Source organism: Chelon labrosus (assembly GCF_963514085.1).
Source record: "Chelon labrosus genome assembly, chromosome: 10".
In the NCBI taxonomy this organism is placed as follows: Eukaryota; Metazoa; Chordata; class Actinopteri; order Mugiliformes; family Mugilidae; genus Chelon; species Chelon labrosus.
Window position 1 is genome coordinate 11,354,858 of NC_140360.1, and position 20,598 is coordinate 11,375,455.

Here is a 20,598-nt window from a genome sequence, read left to right on the forward strand (position 1 = left end):
TCAAGGTGGGCAAGGATGTGTGTCACCCCGCATGTCATGAGTCACTCTGCACCCACATGAATGATCAGAGCTGCAGATGAGGGGCTTTTTTTTGGTGAACACACTGCTGACATCCTTGCTTCCCGCACAAACATGTTTACTTTGTTGCTACACTGGCTTTTCAAATGCAGGAAAATAAACAACTCCTTCTAACTGATGGGCATCGCTCAGATACCCCACGTAAAGTGCAGAGGCCCTGAACAAGCACCCGTGGAATCGTGGTTTTGCCTGGAACTGAAACGGACTTTCTGAATTCAGAGACATTTTAAATACTGCATATCCCCCGTCTTATAGATCTTCTGCTGACCAGCCTTTTATGGTCAAGGAAATCTTGTACCTACACTATGAGTGAAGAGGAGGTGTGAAGTTTTGCAGCTTGATTGGGAAGACATACTTCCTCAAATATGTTTTATTGGTTTCCTCATGTGGTCAGTGCTTCACACGCCTTGACGCGCACATCCTTCATCACAAGTTTGCTAACTTACTGTTGACGTGTTACAGAAATGTTGTCATATCTTTGTTTCACACATCAAACCGTCTTTGCTTTGTTTTAGTCATTTTCCCACGGACAGCAGCATCTGCAGCAGCAGCAGGTCCTGAGAACACACATACCTCTTCAGATTTGGACCATGATACTAACATGTCAAAACACATTTGGCTTAAAGTGTTAATTTCCTTCATTTTATATGCCTTTGCCTTCCATTTTATGATAAATCAAATAATATTCTTAGTAACAAACCTGCCCAATAAGTGATTATAATTTGGTTCCAGCGTACCTATATGAGTACTTTCATTTATCATACATTTGTACTTTAAAGTATTTTTCATGGATTATTTTCACGCAGAATACAGCAGCGTCATCCACCCTCAAACCCGCTTCCATTTAATGGCCTTTTCGCTCATTCAGACACAATCACAAGGTTATTTCTGTTTATGTGTGTGGCTCCTTCGAGGATCCCCAGACCTCCTTTGAAAACATCTGCCATTGATTTTAGTTGGCGTCAAAGGTTTAATGAACATGGCTCCGTGCATCTTAACAAATGCCACATTTCATTTGGTTTTGCCACATCGCTCCCAAAAGGACGTCTGGCAGAGAAACCTGATTTTGAATTTTTTTTCTTGTGTGGCATTCTTCCCACAATTGCCCTCAATCGCAGCACAGCCTTTTGGCAAATAGCATATACCCATATGAGGTGGCCAAATGCGTCATCACAGAACTGGATAATATCACGGTAGAGCACTGAGACCCTCTCCGTTTACGTGGGAGGGATTTTTATGATCAAGTTAAACATGCAAACATGTAGGACCAAAAAGTTGGCATCTGGTTCCTCTCTATAATAGTTCTGGGGCAGTCAAAACACACAAAGTCGCAAAAAAAAACCTCAGCTATTTTCAAAATGTTGGCATTTTAAGGTCAGCTGTAACTCATGGAGAAAACTCTCCAAAACCCTGAGTATTTCTTGCCCTATTCTCTGTAGCCGGCCTATATTTGTCAGTGTTTACACTTTAGCTCTGTGTAGCCTATTTTGCAACTTTTCCCTTAATTGGACATGTTTCAAACTGCCTTGTTAAAGTAAACTGTTTATGTCTTATGGTATGTTTCTAGCAGGCAGTTATAAAGGCAAAAAATCACTTCCTGTCTGGCAGCGTTGATGTGGTTCCTTGGCCGGCTTCCTTTTTCAGCAGCGTGGTGTTTTATGACGACTGGTTTGTTGATTTTGCGGTGGGACTCGAGGGCTGTGCAACACACAGGGCCGTCGCTTTGTTTGGATCGGAGGAAATGCTGGCCCATCACCACGTCCAGGTACTTTACCAAGCCCCGCTGAGTCTGCTGAGCCTCGCAGATATTCTGGGAACAGTTTTGTTATTATCTCTTGACGAAGCTTCTCAGAAGTTTATTTTGGTTTTTCCAAGAGATCCTTTTTTTCATGTTATTTGCAGCCAATCTATGTTATTGACTTCCCTATTACAATAACAATGACACCAAAATAGCAATGAACCACAAGTCTAATGTATTGTCTCTGAATGTTTGTATCCCTTTTTAGTTTGACAAGACACTATGCATGCTTGCGGTTGAAATTGGCACACAACAAACCTCAGTGGACAACAAATAAAACCGATGGCACAATCAAAACAGGGATTGATCAAAACAAGGATTCGCCAGGGCGGAAACAATGTTGGGGCCTCCGAGCCCTCAAGTGTCATATACCAGCCCGCCTGTATTGAGTCATAAGTTACCATGAAGAGTTTGACAGAAATAATTCCATGCACGAATTTCTGGCGGCTGCCAACCGTTGTTATGTACAGTCATCTTAATGGGAATGTGGGAGAACAAGAGGGCATGAGTTTGACTCATGTCTCCCAGGAACAGCAGACACAAGAATTACTTCTGCTTCATTAATCACTTTATGAAAATTTAGACTATTAGTCACCTTTGGGAATATTTTTTTTTTATTTGCTTACTGGGCCTATACTTCATTCATTCATTCATTTTCTGCAACTGCTTGTGGACTGAAGCCTACCCCAGCTCCCTGTGACGTGTCATCCTTTGACATTTCTGAATGAACAACATAAAAATGCATTAAAGTCCAATGCAACATAGAGATATAGGCAAATGTATAAAACACAGGTAGTAGCTGTGTTAATCTGACACACTTGAAACCTGGAATCAGTCTCAAGACTTCCTCTGGCTCACATTAGGAGGCTATTCCCAGTCCGATACGGGGAAACAAGGAAGCCTATCAGGGATCAAAGGACAGGGCCATGGCGAGTTCAAAGCTGTTAAATCTTGCATATAAACCATTAGTGCTTATCTCTGTTTTCTTTCCTGCTGCACTGGCACAGAGTCTCTTGTGGCAACCCGAAAAACCAAAAATGGACACTTCCTCTCCTTCCACTCAGGTACTCTACGGGATTGGGACACAGTCGCACTGGTGAGTGAAACAGGATGTGACAAACCAAAGGGACGCATGTGTACATAAGTTTAGTAATCATTTTGTGTTGATATATTCCTGATTATATCATTCTTGGCGTTTCCTTTTGGTAATCGTCTCAGTTTTGTGCATGGGTTAGCGGTAGGAAAATATCATAAAGGATATCACTGAGGAGGATATATATATGGCTTCATTAGTTAGTGACAGGAAACACAGGGAGTAAGACAATGAACAGAGTTCCCAGGAGGGAGTGAACTGGGGATGCTGTGGTCCATGGTCGGCGCCTTAACCCACAGGCCACCAGGCGGCCCCAGGGAGATATAATTTAAAGTGATACTGAGGGCAATTTGTATGAGCTCATGTAATTATATAATATCACTAAAAAGCAACAGACAGGTCTGGCTGAGAGTCATGCATGAGGGTAGACTGTGTCTGCTGCCAGCGCAGAACAAGTCGAGGCAGGCGGAGTTGTGTTGACTTTATGGACAGCCATCTTTCACCACCACCATTAAAAGCCAATTACTGCCAGTCATAAGCAGTGGTCATTCCGTCTGGGCGGGTGCCGTCCAAAGTGCAGCCACAAGGACTGACACCGTGGGCCAGGATGGGATGGGAGCTCTGATTGCACAGAATATTACTGCTGCTTGTTTAACTGCGTACGGAGTAACGCCTTCATAAGACTTTTAAAGAGTTGTTTTCAAAATCTACGACAGGGAACAGAGAGGCTGCAAGACAAGAAAAAAATATAAATAAAAAAAGAGTAATCCATGAGCCATCACACCCCAAAAATGAATAGCATACAGTTATGTAAGGTAATGTTCACTCAGCAGATTTTTAAAACCACTGTTTAAACAAAAATGGGAGTAAGAGGGAATTTCCCTCCCGATAAAGGACAAGCAGCTGATAGGAGACAGGAAGTGAGTCAGGTTCAGCTCTACAGCTGCCTCTGCACACTTTGGTTCAGACTTGTTGAGGCAGGCAATTATCGCTCCCTCTGATGTGTGTTTGCTGGGGTTTGAGCTTTTTGCTGGCACATGTGGGGTTACCGAGGTTTGAACTTCCATGGCCTAAGATAAATGCAACATTTCCCTCTGGGGAAAAAAACAAAACAAAACCCAGATTGTTGCGCACGCACTGTGTCATTTTCCCGTAAGGTAGCAAAACAACTCAAACCCTGACATTAACGTTTGTGGTCATACATCTGCTGTTGACACTGCCTGTGTTACTGACAGCAGTACATCCAGAATAACATGATGCCAGGCATAACACTTTTTACCATCAGTAGTCTAATTAAAATTGAGTGAAGCTGTAAAATAAAGCTGTAAAATAAATAAATAATAATAACGTGGAGGTAATGTTGAACAGTGGTTAGCACTGATGCCTCACAGCAAGAAGGTTTTGGGTTCAAATCCAGGCCAACTGGGGCCTTTCTGTGTGGAGTTTGCATGTTCTCCCTGCGTCTAAATGGGTTCTCTCCGGGTACTCCAGCTTCCTCCCACCATCCAAAGACATGTTAGGTTAACTAGTGAGTCTAAATTGGCCGTAGGTGTGCATGTGAGTGTGAATGGTCTGTCTCTCTGTGTTAGCCCTGCCATAGACTGGAGACCTGTCCAGGGCCCCACCTCTCGCCCAATGACAGCTGGGATAGGCTCCAGCCCCCTTCACAGGACAAGTGGTTACAGAAGATAAACGAATGAATGAATGGACCCATTACAAAACCAAACACAACCCACAACCTGTTCATCCCATTTTGCCACATTATGTTAAAGGTCACCCGTGGGTCTCTGGACAATAGGAACAACATTTTGGGAACAGTGACAGCGCGTGGGTGATCTCATGTGCATGAGGGAACGTTTTCTGGATACCTGCAGGATCTCTGTGAGATAGTCCGAAACTTCAAACAACTGTTACATGCTCGCAAATCTAAAAAGATCAACACAGCGTTGTTTGTGATGAAAGCAGACGATACTCTTACCCTGTAAATTCTGCGGCGCATTCTTTTGAAGTGAAAATTCTACATTTCACTCCGGGGAATTTCTATAAAAACGCACAATTTAATCTGCACCGCGCAACAGAGGAAAACAGTTACTGAGATAAGCGTTAGGTGCAACATTTTTGATTCACTTTGAATCACCTGTGATCTAATTCCAGATATGCTTTGATGATATTAAGTGGTTTCTTTCATGGCGCCCAGCAGATCTTTGGAAATGGCATCAAAAGAAGTAAAATGCCGACAGACGCCACTAGAACCTGCTGAGGAGGTTTTATGCAGGGACAAGATGTGAGCCAGATCAGCAGAGGCCTTGGCCAGTTTAAATAAAACATGTGACTAAAATACTCTTCACCAGTAGGTGGCACTATGTCATAGGGACAATCAAAGAGGCCAGAGGAGAGTTAGAAGTGGGGCTCTGGTACAGGGAATTAGTGTCAAGCTGGAAATTGCAGCATCAAGCTGTAACAGCCAAACACTGTCTGTCTCTGGGAAATCTCTCATTTACACAACAGCAGTAAATTACACTGTAAACAAATCAAGGAAGCATCACTGCTCAGTCTTCTCCATTTAAACTTTATTTTAAATGACATCTACTTTTTAGTCTGAGTTCACACAGGAGGCAATCGTATCTGGCTCGGTTTTCAAGATACCTCCCAAGGCAAGGAGACTGGATTTTTTTTCTTTTTTAAAAAAAGGGAGATAAAATATTGATACTGTTCTAATTTTGTAAGCCTGTTTGGTAAATAATTGATTGGCAGTGGAAGTGAGTTTGTTTTATTTGCGGCACCCTAACACTGTTTTATTGAAGGGCTTTCACACATGCTGTGTGTGAGGCTGAGTGAGTGGGATGCAGCCGTTTCTGAAGGACTCAATTGATTTCATGGTTTTTCTGTTTAAGCACCTTTAGGTTCCATTCACAGCTAACGACGATGCCGGCTCTGTGTAGCCGCTTTGCTACATTGCTGCTGTTAAGCAGAAATATGCTGCATATCATTACATCGTAACGGGCTGTGTTCGTTTGTTAGTGGATGCAAATCGTCCATCTGCTGCAAATTTACATCCCTTTTCCTTTTTTCGACCGCTCATTTTTATGCTCATCAGTTTTGATGCTGCCTCTCATTAGCTGCGCCGCCAGCCAGGGGTTGATATTCATCCACTGCTGTATCACAACACATGACACAGATGCTCTTTCAGCCGAGGCAGGATTGGTGGCTTGTTCTTTTATGACTTCCTGTAAAGTCACACGTGCAGAACAATACAAACAATTAACTTCATATGTTTAGATAATGCTCTGAACATCGTCCCGCTTGCGAATGCTGAAAGCTTTTTTTATGTAGGTGTTGACCTTATTTCAGCTTTCACAGCTCTGTGTTAGGGCTGTTTCCTGAGACAGATGCTGTGGCGCTATATAAAGTGTTCTGACAAGGAGCCCTGTTTCCTGTTGTGCAGCCGCTCCGGGGGCACAACTCTCTTGCTTATTCATGACACCTGATCAGAGCGCGGGCAGATCAAACCCCTCCTCTGTATTTAATTTAAAAAAAAAAAAAAAAAAAGAAGCTTTTTCACAGCGACACAAATATCAGGCCTTGCTTTTCTTCTCGGCACGCCCCGTTGGAGCTACATGGAGTCTTCAGAGGATTGGAAAGTGTGTGTTTGTCAGAGTTCAGCTAATGTACAGATAGCTATTATTGACCTGAAACATGGCAGAAGCAAACCATCTGGAAGAAATATTGATAAAAATTCTGCACGTGCATTTTACCAGAAGAGGGAAGGTCAGGCTCAGAAGCGTGGAGGTCGCGTGTACTCTGATACTCAGATATCAATTCAGCGTCATTTTTAGTAACACGGTGCGCTTAGATCCTCCATGCAAATATGCACCAATCCATTTAGTGGATGGGAAAATGTATTACAACATCTGTGGTCTCATAAATCTGAGGCAGCTATAATCGGACTCGTGCTCACAGTTTTACTGCAGGATGGTAACATGAAGTGCGTGAAGAGAGGTTCCCCCTCCTTCCCTCAGAATTTGCGGTCAACACCCACATTAGCCCCAAGGACAATGGGTCGCTGAAGGGAAAGGTCACCTCTGCCGGAGCATTAGAGTCACACACCTGCAGAATTTCCTCTCCTCCTATTTGTCAATCTTATCTGATGTTCCTTTCCACTTGACATTTAATCTTTCCCTGAAATACAACATAGCAAGAATGGCCTCAAAGAATAAACCATCACTCTCATACTGCATGAAAAATATCCCCCACTATTGAGCCACATTATTGATTTATATGAGCTATTTCATCACATTAAAGTGTGGACGTCCAGTGTATGCTCTGCTGCAAATATTCTGCACACGTGTCATATCTGAAATATAGAGTGAATGTTGACAGCATGTGAGGAGGAGACCTCTCAGAGAGCAAGAGTGAGCAGTCCTCACTCAGATTATGCAGTCTTTTCAGGGACTTCATACGTCTCTAAGTATCAAAGGAACACTTCTACTGCAGGGAGGACTGTGCCGACAGAGCTGTGACAGCTCTCCGGTGCTATCTAACAGCCACTCGCTGCATTATTGCGGTGCGTTAATGAGAATTCTGACGGCGCTGCTGCGCTGCAGCAAGGTAATAGGAAAAAAGTTGAGATATCCGGAGCTTAAAATGTTGACTGCTGCAGAATAATTACAACTCGGGGAGTGATGACTCATCTTGAGACGTGAACAGGTAGAAAATAACCTCTATATTGTTCTTCAAAAAGAAAAACAGATGCAGTGAGAAGGTGGCTGCGTTTGAGTGTAACCTCATTTGACATGTACAAAGTGCTGCCATTAATGTGAGGAACCTATAAGAGCTATAAGTGTCTATTTCTAGTGATGCAACAGAAATAAACACAAAACTGACATACACTGATCAGGCATAACATTATGACCACCTTCCTAATATTATGTAGGTCTCCCTTGTGCCTCCAGAACAGTTGTGACTCATCAGAGAATGGACATGGGCCTTCTGAGGGTGTCCTGTGGTGTCTTGCAACAGGATGTTGTTAATGGGGGCCTTTGGGTCCTGTGGGATGAGGGGAGGGGCCTCTGTGAATCAGGCTTGTTCCAGTGCATCCCACAGATACTTGATCAGTTTGGGATATCATGAATTTGGAGGCCAGGTCAACACCTCGTGCTGTTTTTCATGTTTTCTGAGTTGTTTCTAAACCGCTTGTGTGCGTCTGTGTGTCAGGCTGCATCCTGCTGGGGATGGCTGCTGCCATCAAGGAGTGTCATTGCTATGGGGTGGGGGTGACTGGTCTGGTCTAGGTGGGTGGTACATGACTAAGTAACATCCACACAAAGGCCAGGTCCAAAAGTTTCCCAGCCAAACACTGTATTGTCACAATATGCTCAATGTTATTTACTTCTCCTGTCACTGGTCATAATGTTATGCCTGATCGGTGTATTATCACACATCCAGAGTGAACATGCCAAATGCTCTTCTGTGTTTCTTTTTTTAACCCGTCACAGACTTTGTTTCTCATAAATATCGGCCTGTTGACGAAACAGCAAAACTGAAACCAACCTGGTTGTGGACCAGAAACCCAAATAAGCCAGGTTATCTCTGGGTGTGTGACGTCCAGTTCTAACAGCCGCCTGATAAGCAGTTACAAGGTCTATTGATAACATACACATACTGACCAGAACACCTTTACAGAGACTGAATGAGTGCAGTGTGAATTTATGCTTCCAGAAATTACTTTATAGATAACTAAACTGGATACACAGACGATGTTCAGAGGCAGCGCTTTGTTTGAGTAGAAGGAGCATTACATGTAGAGAGCTATATAGAAAACATAGACTTTGACACCAAAGACTAGGGGTTGCACAAGTTATGCAACAAAAGCACTTTGCTTTAGGTGCGTAAATTTGGTTAAATTTGACGCTGATTTGGTTAAAGGCTCATAACCGAGTTACGTCTGCTGCTGAAGATCACCGCTGACGTGTTTTGAACGAGGCCTCGCTCTTGGCCCGATGTGATGATAGTGCACAGCATCAATATTTTGTGATTTGCCAAGACATCATTACCTCTTTATATTGTAAGAAAAAAAAAAAACAGGTCTGGTCCGCAATAAATGTTATTTGCGATTACAAATTCCTTTCGCTTTATAGGTATATTTTCTTGGAGACAGGTTTGCATTGTGTGCTCAGTAGTAATATTTGCACCATTCAGGAAGGACATAAAACAATGACAACAAATATGTAATTTTCACTATTCCATTAGAATCAAAACTGTAAACATAGGCTGTAAATAGCATCACCTATATAAAGCATATTGTTCTACATTTACTCATCCACTGTTCCTTTAAAACAGTATTTCTACAGTCCACCCTAAACTCTGCAGCCCAGTCAAGACACAGGAGTGGGTTGCGTTAAGGTTTCTGTCGACACCAGCCATTCACAATGTTCAAAACGTTCCTGCCCAAGAGACGTTTTATAGACAGTAGTACAAAATGTCTTACATATATAAGAGATTGTCACTAATTCAGGAGATCATCAGTGAAGTGTCATGACCAGAGATTTGAGTCTTTACAAGAGGCAGAACAAAATTACTTTACATTCTCACATTGTGTTGTTTTTTTAAGTTACTGGCATTGAACACAGTCTATAATTACTAATCTACAGATGCCCCAGTTTGGCATTATGCAAAAAAAAATTGAGCTTACAGAGCAGTAAATAGTCACAATCTTCAGGTTGTCGTTTCTGTCAGTTAAAGAGTTCAGTTGATACCAGTTAAAATAGTGAATAAGGCAATGAAAGCCACTGTCCCTAGTGGTAAGCTGTAATAGCGTTACCATCAACCCATATAAGAGAGGCCCCGCTTTTACCACCAGCTGGCATGGAGGCTGGATAAAGATGAGCTTTAAGTGCATCTTGTGTTTCTCTCCTCTCCTAAGTAGCTGTCGCCCCCCCAAGCTACGAGTCTCTTGCACGCAGCTTCTAAAAGGTTCAAACCTCCCATTCCCTCCATTTGCCTGTGTCTTATCCCCGTCCATCTCCTCCGCACCGCTGATGTTAGATCACAGTGGGACTCAGCTCCAGTGATATCAAAACCCTCCTTCCGGCACGTACACGCCGACTTCCTGCAAAAATCTCTCCCATTGTGCCACTTCCACGGCACATTGTTGTGCGATTAAGACCCTGAAGAAGAGATGCTCATCCATAGCTGTGCTGCTACAGTCTCATATTTACATGATTACATTCATATTCTTACAGTAGTGAGAGCAACCTGCTCCGTTGAATGTATAAACGTTCCAAGAAAGTAATAACATTTGATAATCTGATACTGACCAACCACAATAACTTATATTGCACATTTTGTAATGTTCACACCAACTGTTTCACCAGAATGAATAAAAACAGTTGAAGCTGTTTTTAGTTTGTTACTAAGATTAAACACAGAGTCGCTGTCAAAAAGACTTCCATTATTGCAAGTTCACAGCTACCGTTTCTTCCTTTTTTCTGCTTTGACCACACCGTCAGTAAACACACTCCTCCTGAGTTAAGATAAATGACCTTCCCGGGATTCCAGTCGCCACAATCACTAAAGCATTGTAGGGCTGTGTAGCAATTCATGCTCCGCAAATGAGGAACAATCCAGCGCTTGCTCACTGATCATTACTTCTCCATCCATCAGCTCTGTTTGCTTAGACAGCGTTCTGCTCCAGTAGGGGCGGATGTTCTTTAGGTTGCAGCGGTGGTTCGGCCTTCTGGTCCTGCTGCTGCTGCTGTTCTTGTGGATCCGATTTAAGGTTTTCCTTCTGATTGCACTGCAGCGGTGCCTGTTGATTGAGATCTGGATTTAGCGTCTCTTTCCTGTCGCTGGGCTGAGTCTCCAGAGCTGGTGTGTCCTTGCAGCAGAAGTACTGCTGCCAGATTTTCTGGAAGGCCGTACGGAACTTCTTAATGCGGAAAGCGTAGACAATTGGGTTGACAGCAGAGTTGCCGTGGGTGAGCAGGATGGCGATGTAGACGAGGACTATGGGCTTATCGCACTTGGGACAGAAGAGTGTGATGCAGTTGATGATGTGGAGAGGGAGCCAGCTGACGGCAAAGAGAAAAAGGACCAGAGCCAAAGATTTAGCGAGATTTAACTCCTTGTCGTAGTACTTGTTGGGATCCGTGTGGCTGGTGGTAAATTTCTTATTGTTTAGCTGCTTGTGGATCATGTAGAAGATCTCTGCATAGATGACCAGCATGAGAAGCAGCGGAGGCAGCACCCAGCCGAAAAAGTTAAAATAGACCATGTAGTCCATGCTGATGACATTTTCAAATTGGCAGGTGATGTTGAGGTCTGGGCTGATGGAGCCGTTCTGCTGGAGGCGCTTCAGGTTGTTCCAGCCTAACATGGGTGTGAGCCCCACGATGAACGCCACTGTCCAGCATATCACCACTGCCAGCGCCGCTCGCCGCTGGGTCACCACTCGCCTATACCTAGGAGGAGCAAACAGCACAGAACAATGTCAGCACTTTCCCTCAACGCACTGCTAGAGCATGAATGCCTTTTTTTTTTTCATTTTGTCAGTGGCCTTGGGCGGACGAAAGGTACGATTCACGAGAATAATTTAAACCACAACCACCCCCTACACACTTTCCAAACAGCTCTGTGCTGCACATAACTCCACTTGTATGCGAAACACTCAACAGTCAACCTTGCCCTTGGCACCACTGCTGCTTTTTGTAGCTCTTTTGTTGCTTAAATTGGCTCAATATCACCTGCTGATTTAGTGAAGCAGTACAGCAAAACAAAAAGCTGCAGTATATGACATACAGCCTTCACAGAGCAGCTTTTTTATATTTTAGAGCATTTAATGAATACAAACAAGGGGTACAGGAAATGCTGAAAAGGAAAGGGTGCAGAGGCCCTAAAATTAAAATATCAGTGCGGTGTTATCTTGTCACCACAAATGACACAGAGGGACTCTGCCCAGAGGTTATCTGATAAAGCTTGTGTGAAAATACGTAGACCAGCAAGTGGCTATTTTCCGATTACTAATGGTTGATATTTACAACGCCCAATGTTGCAAGGGAAATGTTGGTATTATACAAGGCATGACCTTTGCTGAAGTAAAGCCTGAAGCAAAACAAGATGCAGCAATTTAGCCGCGGCTGTCACAGGTGCCATGTGTTGGATTAGTATTGATTTGGAACAGATGTGTTAAATTAGGTCTAAAAAAGCAGCAAGAAAATCATCATTGACACACCGGGTCTGGGAAATGATCTACCCAGAAGAGATCAGATCCTAATCCAACAACAGAAAGTGAGAGGAAAGCATAAGAAACATCGTCACAGCGGCAGATTTAAATAATCTTAAGCGAGGATTCACACGCGGTGCAAGTTGTCATGGCAGATGCAACTTAAGCCGAGATGGTTTCACATGAAATAAGGCTAAGATGTCAAAAGCTAAAAGTGACGATAAACCGTTATCATAAGCCCGGAAGATTTAGAGGAGTCTTAGAGATGAGATTAAAGTCTGAGGTTATCGCAGACAATGTTCTCAGACAATAAACCCCCCCCTCCACTATTGAGCTTACATTTTCAGCCTATCACCAGCCCTGCTCAGCCTTTTGTCTCAGCCTAAACCACTGGTGGCAAGTGCACGACATATTAAACACAAAAAGGGAGAGTGAACATCACTGACAGCGAACCTGACCACTGTTGTGTCACTGTGCATTTCTTCCACACATGTTACGAGATCCTGAGGACGGAGGGCCTGATTAAAGGTGCTGGCTGACCAACCACGCTCTGTTTAGCCGTCATGCTGCTACTAGTGAGTCGGATCTATATGCAAGTAAAGAAACAGGCAGGGGGTGGAAGCATCCTGTGAAGTGAAACAGGACCCATGTGGAAATCAATGATCAGGAAGGAAACGCTGGAGCTGGGCTGACTTCTGCTGTGTGGAGGTTTTCTGGGAAATTAAAAAAAAAAAAAAAAACAACAACTGCCATATCATCATCACCACAATCACATTTCCACGTGGCACAGATAATACCACACGCCTCTCTTTATTGTGATGCATGGGCAGTGAGGAGCTCATTACCTGGTGGGGATCTTGACCCTCAGGTAGCGGTCAATGGCTATAGCCAGGAGAGCCAGGATTGAACTTTGAGTCAGCACCAGCACCGTGCACGCCACGAGCAGGCAGCTGTAAAAGTGAGTTTGAAGCCCGATGCTGATTGTAATGGCCAAAGGGATGACGAGCGCTCCCACTGCAATATCCGCCAGAGCCAGGGAGACGATGAAGCAAAACGTGGTGTCTCGGAGCGACTTATTAATTTTCACCGCCCAAACCACCATCACATTCCCGATTACGGACGCGAGAGCAATCACCACCTCCATAGCTATGTAGAGTGACTCCGCTGATAAAAGTGCCCCGGGCATTCTTGCTGATGATTATGTCCTCGATAAGAAGATTGATGTCTGTGAAGCAGAGATAAGACAACAGAGCAGTCCTTTGTTTTTGGTGTAGGATTTTCCAAATGTGCCGTGCGCTGTCACTGCGCCCTCATTCTCTGGTTATAATATTTGAGTTGTTAAAAATCTTGCAGTTTTAATGAGAAAAAGCTCGTTAACCAGCAGCATGTCTAAGAGAGGGTTGTTTCCCTTTGGAGCAGGTGATGTGGTCCAGTGGCTGTTGTGCGTCGCTCCTGCTCTCTGCCCTGCGCCTCCACTTGGCTCAATACACCTGCTTCTCGTGAGAGCAGCATCATTTCCATGCGCTCCAATCTATCCAAGAGGGCGCATCGCGTTCGCCAGCCTACGCTTGCTCCGTTAAACAAAGCGGGGTTTTTAACACCTCAAACAAGAAACTGCCTTTCTGAAGAAAGGCGCGCACAGTTGTGGGCTCCTGCGCAGGCGGACTCTCACTCCCTCTCTCTCGGTGTGCTTTCAACAGGAGCAATAATGCAGGGGCTGAAAATAGCTGCGCGATTTTTCTCGCCTTCTTTGTTCCATTGAGATATGCTGTCGTTGCTTCAGTGGAAGATATAATCCCGCTGGCTTCTCTTCACGTCCATGTAGTTATTAACCTCGGTGTGTGCAGCCGCTTCGTTTTCCATGCAGAAAAAAAAAAAAAAAAAAATCTACTACGGCTTTCTGCGGGACGGTCCCATGGAAGCAAAGCAGGCGAAGCGTGAACTCACACTTACTTTGTATGTGTATAACACCATGTATGAATTTCTCCCACGCCTTTCACATGTTAATGGACCTTGCTCAGTTGCCCTTTGTGCTGATAAAGGGCGAGGCGGTGCCACAGGTGACACGGAAAAACATAGATAAAGCTTTTGAAAATGGCATTAATCCCCTGAGAGATAAAAGGTCTGAATAAACAGTGATACAAATATGGAAGCACACAATACTAAGCTCACTAAGCCTGTGTCTTTTGCTTCAAATTTCCTCCAAGCTGAGCTCAAGGTCTGTGTTATCTGAACTATTCATAACAACAAGATGGGAAGCCTTAAAAACTGAGTTGATCATTGATCATTCATAAAAGTCAGACGCAGCTTTCCAAGTGATTTCTGTGAGGGATATTTCTTGCTTCCGAGCCAAGATCCCAGTATCACAATAACCGACCTGGTTGCATCACCTTGCCTGAGGTCAGAAGTCACCGGCAGGCAAAAGCGTGAGCTATAATTAGGATCCGGACTGGAAAGAATGGCTGTTTAGATTGAATAAGCATGCGTCACTCACAGATGTCCCGTGCTCCGTCAGTGCAATTTATGATATATGGAAATTGGTTAGGTGAAAGCAAAAAAAAAAAAATAAAAATAATAATGAATAGGCAAAGCAGGGAAATACAATGGTTAGCATTCACAGTCTGCAGGAGCTTCACTGAGGGCAATTCCAATGTATAACCTGCGTCATGGTGAACGTTGCCAGGATGAGATACAGAGGTCAGCCACTGAGCAAGGAGGCAGCCATATGGTCTTGTTGGAGGAATTGGCAGCTGACCCACTTGGAACATGAGCGTAAGCGTGGCGCTAACGCATGAGAAATCAATCATTGTAGTAGGAGCTAACGCGTTTGGAGTCAGGATGCAAAATGTTTTCACTTTGAAATAAGTTATTTTTTTTCCTCCACTGTGCATTTTCCTTCAATTACACATCAATCTGTATGAATCCTCTTATTCTGGCATGACAAGCCTCGGTCCTGGGCACCAAAGGGATCCACACACACACACACACACACACACAGTCATTTCAGGCTGTTTTTTCCCTTTGAACAGCCTAGCGACTCAGTCATGCTAAACAAGGCCAGCACGGACCTCACATCGCTGTTTGTTCTTGTTCACTGCCGGAGCCTTCACAGAGGACGTAACAGCAACCCGACAATGTGTAAATAGCAACACTTTCCCTGTATCTCATGCAGACACAAAATAGTGTGAGTTTTCGTACGATTACTACTACAGTTCAGTTAGACTAGCTGTCTTGTCCGCAGAGTCTGGAAAAGAGGAAACGCTTCAGTAAATGTTTGTCAGATTTTACCATTTGGGGATGTGTGACCATTGAAGTGAAGCGTGCTTTGGTTTTATGGGACTGAGTCTAGAGGTAGATAAATGCACTCCTTCTGATTTTTTTTAATTGAGTAACGGAAGCTTTTCTCTTATAAGGTTCACTGCTTGTAACTAAAGTTCTCCATTAAGCACAGATCGCCCTGATAGATGACAGAAAGACCACTAATGGTCGCTTTCTAAGGGTCTTCCTCCCCAGTGTATTTTCCGCTGAACCAGCCTCAGAAACAACATTACTTGGTCATTTAAAAATAAAAAAAATCCCCAGTGATGAACTGCAGTGGACCACTGAACCACACAGCGAGAACATTACAAAATGACTTCGTATATTACATTTACCAGAAAAACTGTTTAGCCATTTCAAACAAGACTGGCGCCTTTGAGGAATAAAACTGCAGCGTTTCTATCGGGACCACTTCAGGAGAAACTCCACAAGATGGATTGCCCCGACTCTGGCGGATCAGAAAACTTTAAATGGAAATCTCAGATGGGAGGCTGTACGAGACCGAACACTCACATGTATCCCTGGACAATCGGACAAGAACCTGAACCGCCTCCCGACCGCTGGGAATAGATGGGATATTGAACTTACATGGAAATTCTCCAGAAAGCGGTGCATCTTCAGAAAAATACAAGACGCACTCAAGTGAATTCATCTCTTCCATATAAGCTCCATCATCTTAGCCTGTGGAATAAATGACTACATTTACTGTGCAATGTCTTACATCTGCAATGTGTATTGTGCAATTACCACTTATTATTTGGGCAAGCATCTATAGTAGACTATTTTTTTATTCAGCCTATATAACACTGCAAATTTCCCCATAGTAAACAGTCCCACAGAGGGCATGTTTGACAGCTTTTAACCAGATGACTTTATGGAAACGCTGCGCATTTGATTGCAGGATGAATGCATTATCACAGTTTACATGGTCCATGTGACCCAGTCAAGCTGGTTGGAGTATCGACTGTTGGCTCAGCTGGAGAGAATAATCATATACTGTCGATGTACTGTAAGTAGTTTAATATATTTTGGTTGCCTGTTTACACTCAGGAATAAACAACTCTGTGGACATTATGATTTTGGGATAAGAGTCCCTCTCAGAGTTGCCAGCTGGCTTCTCCACATCATCTGGCCTCGTCCTTACTCACAACGTTCCCAGGAACTTTACCACCACTCCCACATGAGGCCTGAGCTGCCAGTGTGAAAATGAAAAATATCAGCTTGCTATGTCATATAGAAACCATCTCTCCACCTAAACTGGGATATTCCACTGTATGAATTTTTGATTATGGTGGATTTTCCAAATAATGTACTTTAATGAGGGTAATACAGACACGACTGAGGTCACAAGCCTTCTATTTTTACTACACCCAACCAAAGCAGTAAAAGCCTCTGACTGATATGAACTGTAATCGCAATTCGATTATATTTTATACAAATGCTATTACCTCCCACAATAATTTAAATTCTGTTTCTAAACCGTCTCCACCCTGCCAGAATTACTCTGGTTGAAAAATAGTAATTCCCTAAAAATCCAATAAACCTTATATTGTGCATAGCAGTAATTTATCGAAACAACCCAATTACCAGACACAGTCATGAGGACATGACCTCAGTGCTGCTCAACGGTAGTCCCTGTCCTGTTAGAGGACACTAAAATCAGTAATTCAATAACACTCCATTAAACAGCCTGCAATTCTCTGTGTAATTTTGTTGTTTGTGTGAATCAGACATAAATAAAGTACTATTTGTGTCCTGTGTGCAGATCTGTGGGCGCAGGATGTGCAGGATAAAATTTGACCTCTGACCTTTTATACAGTATCTTCCATACTGCATTAAGATAATGCACTAACCAGCCACAACATTAAAACCACCTACAGGAGAAGTAAATAACATTGACCATCTTGTGACAGTTCAGTGTTCTGCTGAGAAACTTTTGGACCTGGCATTCATGTGGATGTTACTTAGACATGTAGCACCCACCTAGACCAGACCAGACACCCCCACCCCATAACAATGACACTCCTCGATGGCAGCAGCCATCCCCAGCAGGATGCAGCCTGACACAGACACACACACAAAAGCGGTTTAGGAACAACTCAAAAAAAACATGAGAAACAGCACAAGGCGTTGACCTGGCCTCCAAATTCACTAGATCTCAAACTGATCAAGTATCTGTAGGATGATCCACAGAGGCCCCTCTCCTCAACCCATAGGACCCAAAGGCCCCCACTAACAACATTATGTTGCCAGACACCACAGGACACCCTCAGAAGGCCCATTTCCATTCTGTGATGAGTCAAAACTGTTTCGAAGGCACAAAGGAGACCTACACAATATTAGAAAGGTGGTCATAATGTTGTGCCAGGTTGGCGTTTTTGTTAACTTCTGCGATGTGTGACATTTTTTTCATTTAAATGACATGGTAAGAACATGGCAAAAATGCTGTTCCCTTAACTAATTTTTCATTTATATAACACACACACTAACAGAAATACCTGAACTGTAAGTAACAGTAAGCTGTGACAATTTATCAGCAAAATAATAAAAACTTTCGCGGCAGACTGTGATTTAATTTGTTATTTATACTATTTAAAGTGGTAAAATTTTAGTGGTACATTCTTGTGGTTTTGTTTAATAGGGACAGTTTTTTCTTTGTTAATTGATGATCTTCATCCAAGTCTAATCTTGGGCTGCTCCTGACCTTTCCCATATAATAGTCACCAGAGTTGGAAAAACAAGCAAATTAATCATTTTAATTACTGCTCTAAAGTTTGCTCAGTCTCAGGATCTCTTGAGATCATGTCACAAGAATTGGTTTAATATCTGAACTCCAAGTGGACCACTACAAAGTCTGTTGTGTTTACGTTCATAGCGGCGAGCTGTCCAGGCCCAAAGGAGCCCCACATTATGCTCCCATCAACACATTTCACTTTTGCTAGTTTTCCTACTGGCATGAAGTGCGCATTTTATATCAGTGCTGTGTGTCCTCCTCAAGTAATTCAACCGTGGTACGCAAAACATCCTAGTAGTGTTGTGGGGCATCAAAGCGCTCTAGAGAGCAGCAGCTTCCCCTGTTCTGCCCTGTAATAAACACCCTGCTCAGTGCATGCCGCATGATTTGCACTGGTTAACCAGCGCGTGCCGCAGGATTTGAGAGGTCCTACTCAAATTTCTTTCAAGCTTTTACTCTGGGGATTGTGTTTTACCACAATAAATATCAACATTGTGCAGGTTCTGTGTCCCCTTTCCAGCTTTTACAGAAATTAAGTCTTCTGAGGTCACTTTGCGGGGCATGTTTCACATTAACAGAGGCCTCTTGTGAAGATTCAGGTAGCCCTAATCCACACCTCTAATCTTGTTTCATTGAGTCTAGGTTTGCTAACTCCTGTCACTTAGCTTCTATGAGCCGCAAGCACAGACTTTTGTGGCATTCATATATAATATGGTATATTTCCTGTTCTGTTCTTTGGTAGGCACTTGTATTTTGTGCAGGAAAATATTGATAATGCTCAAAGAGCACCTTAAACGTTAAATAAACTTTCTGGTATTGATGTTACTGTTATACAATCATTTATCCATTTATTAATTTTGACAGATTACAATTATTAAAGACACATGTACAGTATATTGCTTCTTAGAGGATTTTTATTCACTTTCCTGGTCACAACCGGACTACTGTTTGGAGGGCATTCTGCGTTTGGACAACAACGGGGCGCAGCCATTGTTTACAGCCGGGATCAGCTGCTTGCCCTGAAACCCGCCGGCACGGATCATGTCTACCCTACAGATCTCATCCCCGAGGAGATAAAGAGGAAGCTGCGGGCGAGAAGAGGTTGGGGATGGAGGATGAGGCAGAAGAAGGCAGAGGCGAGGAGGGAAGAGTCATCATGGGAAATGCTCGCTAACAAAATGGATGAGCTGGCAGTGTTAGTCAAGACCCAAAGGGAGTTTCGTGAGTGTAGCATCATGTGTTTTACGGAGACGTGGCTGCACGTGATACCCTGGATCATAACACCACCATCAGTCGCTTCCAGACCGTCAGGGCAGCCAGGGACATCACTACAAGTGGTAAGCAGAAAGGAAGTGGGCTTGCCATCTTTGTTAACAACAGGTGGTGTAACCCTAACCACATCACGACCAAGGAACATGTCTGCTGCCCTGATACTGAACTGCTGGGTGTGGGGCTCAGTCCGTATTTCCTGCCGAGGGAAATTCCCCATATTATCGCCGTCACTGTTTACATCCCAACATCTGCGAACCTGATGGTGGGAGGTGACATCACTCACGGCGTCGTTGTAAAACTACAGACCAAACATCCAAATGCTCTGATAGTAATCTACGGTGACTTCAATCGTGTCTCTATGACAAATACACTGACTAATTTCGCACAGTATGTTGACTGCCCAACCAGAGATGAGTGGACACTGGATTTGCTGTATACTAACATGAGGGATGCACAATCTTACCCCCTTCCCCTCCGAGCATAACCTGGTTCACCTCAAATCCTGCTACGTGCCTCTGGTTAAGAGACAAACAGTCACCACCAAAACAGTGAAAAGGTGGTCAGAGGAGACCTACCACTCACTGCAGGGCTGTTGTGAAATAACGGACTGGAGTGCAATCAGTGAGCCGACAAAGACTGTCTGTTGTTATTTATAACAACAAGCCATGGATAACAAGTGACCTTAAAGACATATTGAATGCCAAGAAGAGGGCTTTTTAGAACTGGCAACAGTGAGGAGCTGAAAGTGATTCAGAGGGACCTGAAGGGAAAGACCAAAGAGGATAAGGAGACATACAGGAGGAAGCTGGAAGGGAAACTCCAGCAGAACAATGTAAGGGAGGTCTGGAGAGGTATGTGAAACATCACTGGTTTCAAAACGGCTGGTAGTGGAGCAGAGGGAGGTGTGGTAAGTGCCAATGAACTAAACCTGTTTTTCAACAGGTTTGATGCAGCGGGCCCGGACCAAGCCCTGACACTAACCCCTTTGTGTGCTGTCCATCAACATCAAACACCAACGACAGCATCACCACACCCTCCAGCTCTCCTGCTCCTATTGATGGCCCTGCTCCCTCCACTGTTTCCTC

The 20,598-nt window shown here is 43.7% G+C and overlaps 1 protein-coding gene across 1 annotated transcript; it reads right to left on the reverse strand.

Annotated features, from left to right (window-relative positions):
- Window positions 1–8,708: 8,708 nt before the first annotated feature.
- Window positions 8,709–13,530, reverse strand: adora1b (adenosine A1 receptor b). Its single transcript, XM_084552878.1, has 2 exons — window positions 13,035–13,530; window positions 8,709–11,428 (listed from the first exon to the last, which is right to left on the reverse strand). Exons 1-2 carry the CDS (start codon window positions 13,373–13,375, stop codon window positions 10,642–10,644), a joined length of 1,128 nt encoding a protein of 375 aa, XP_084409004.1. The 5' UTR covers window positions 13,376–13,530; the 3' UTR covers window positions 8,709–10,641.
- Window positions 13,531–20,598: the final 7,068 nt, after the last annotated feature.

Coding starts and splice junctions, on each gene's coding strand:
- adora1b (XM_084552878.1), bottom strand. CDS start 13,375: ATGCCCGGGGCACTTTTATCAGCGGAGTCACTCTACATAGCTATGGAG. Junction 11,429..13,034: donor AGGGTCAAGATCCCCACCAG/GTAATGAGCTCC, acceptor TGCTCCTCCTAG/GTATAGGCGAGTGGTGACCC.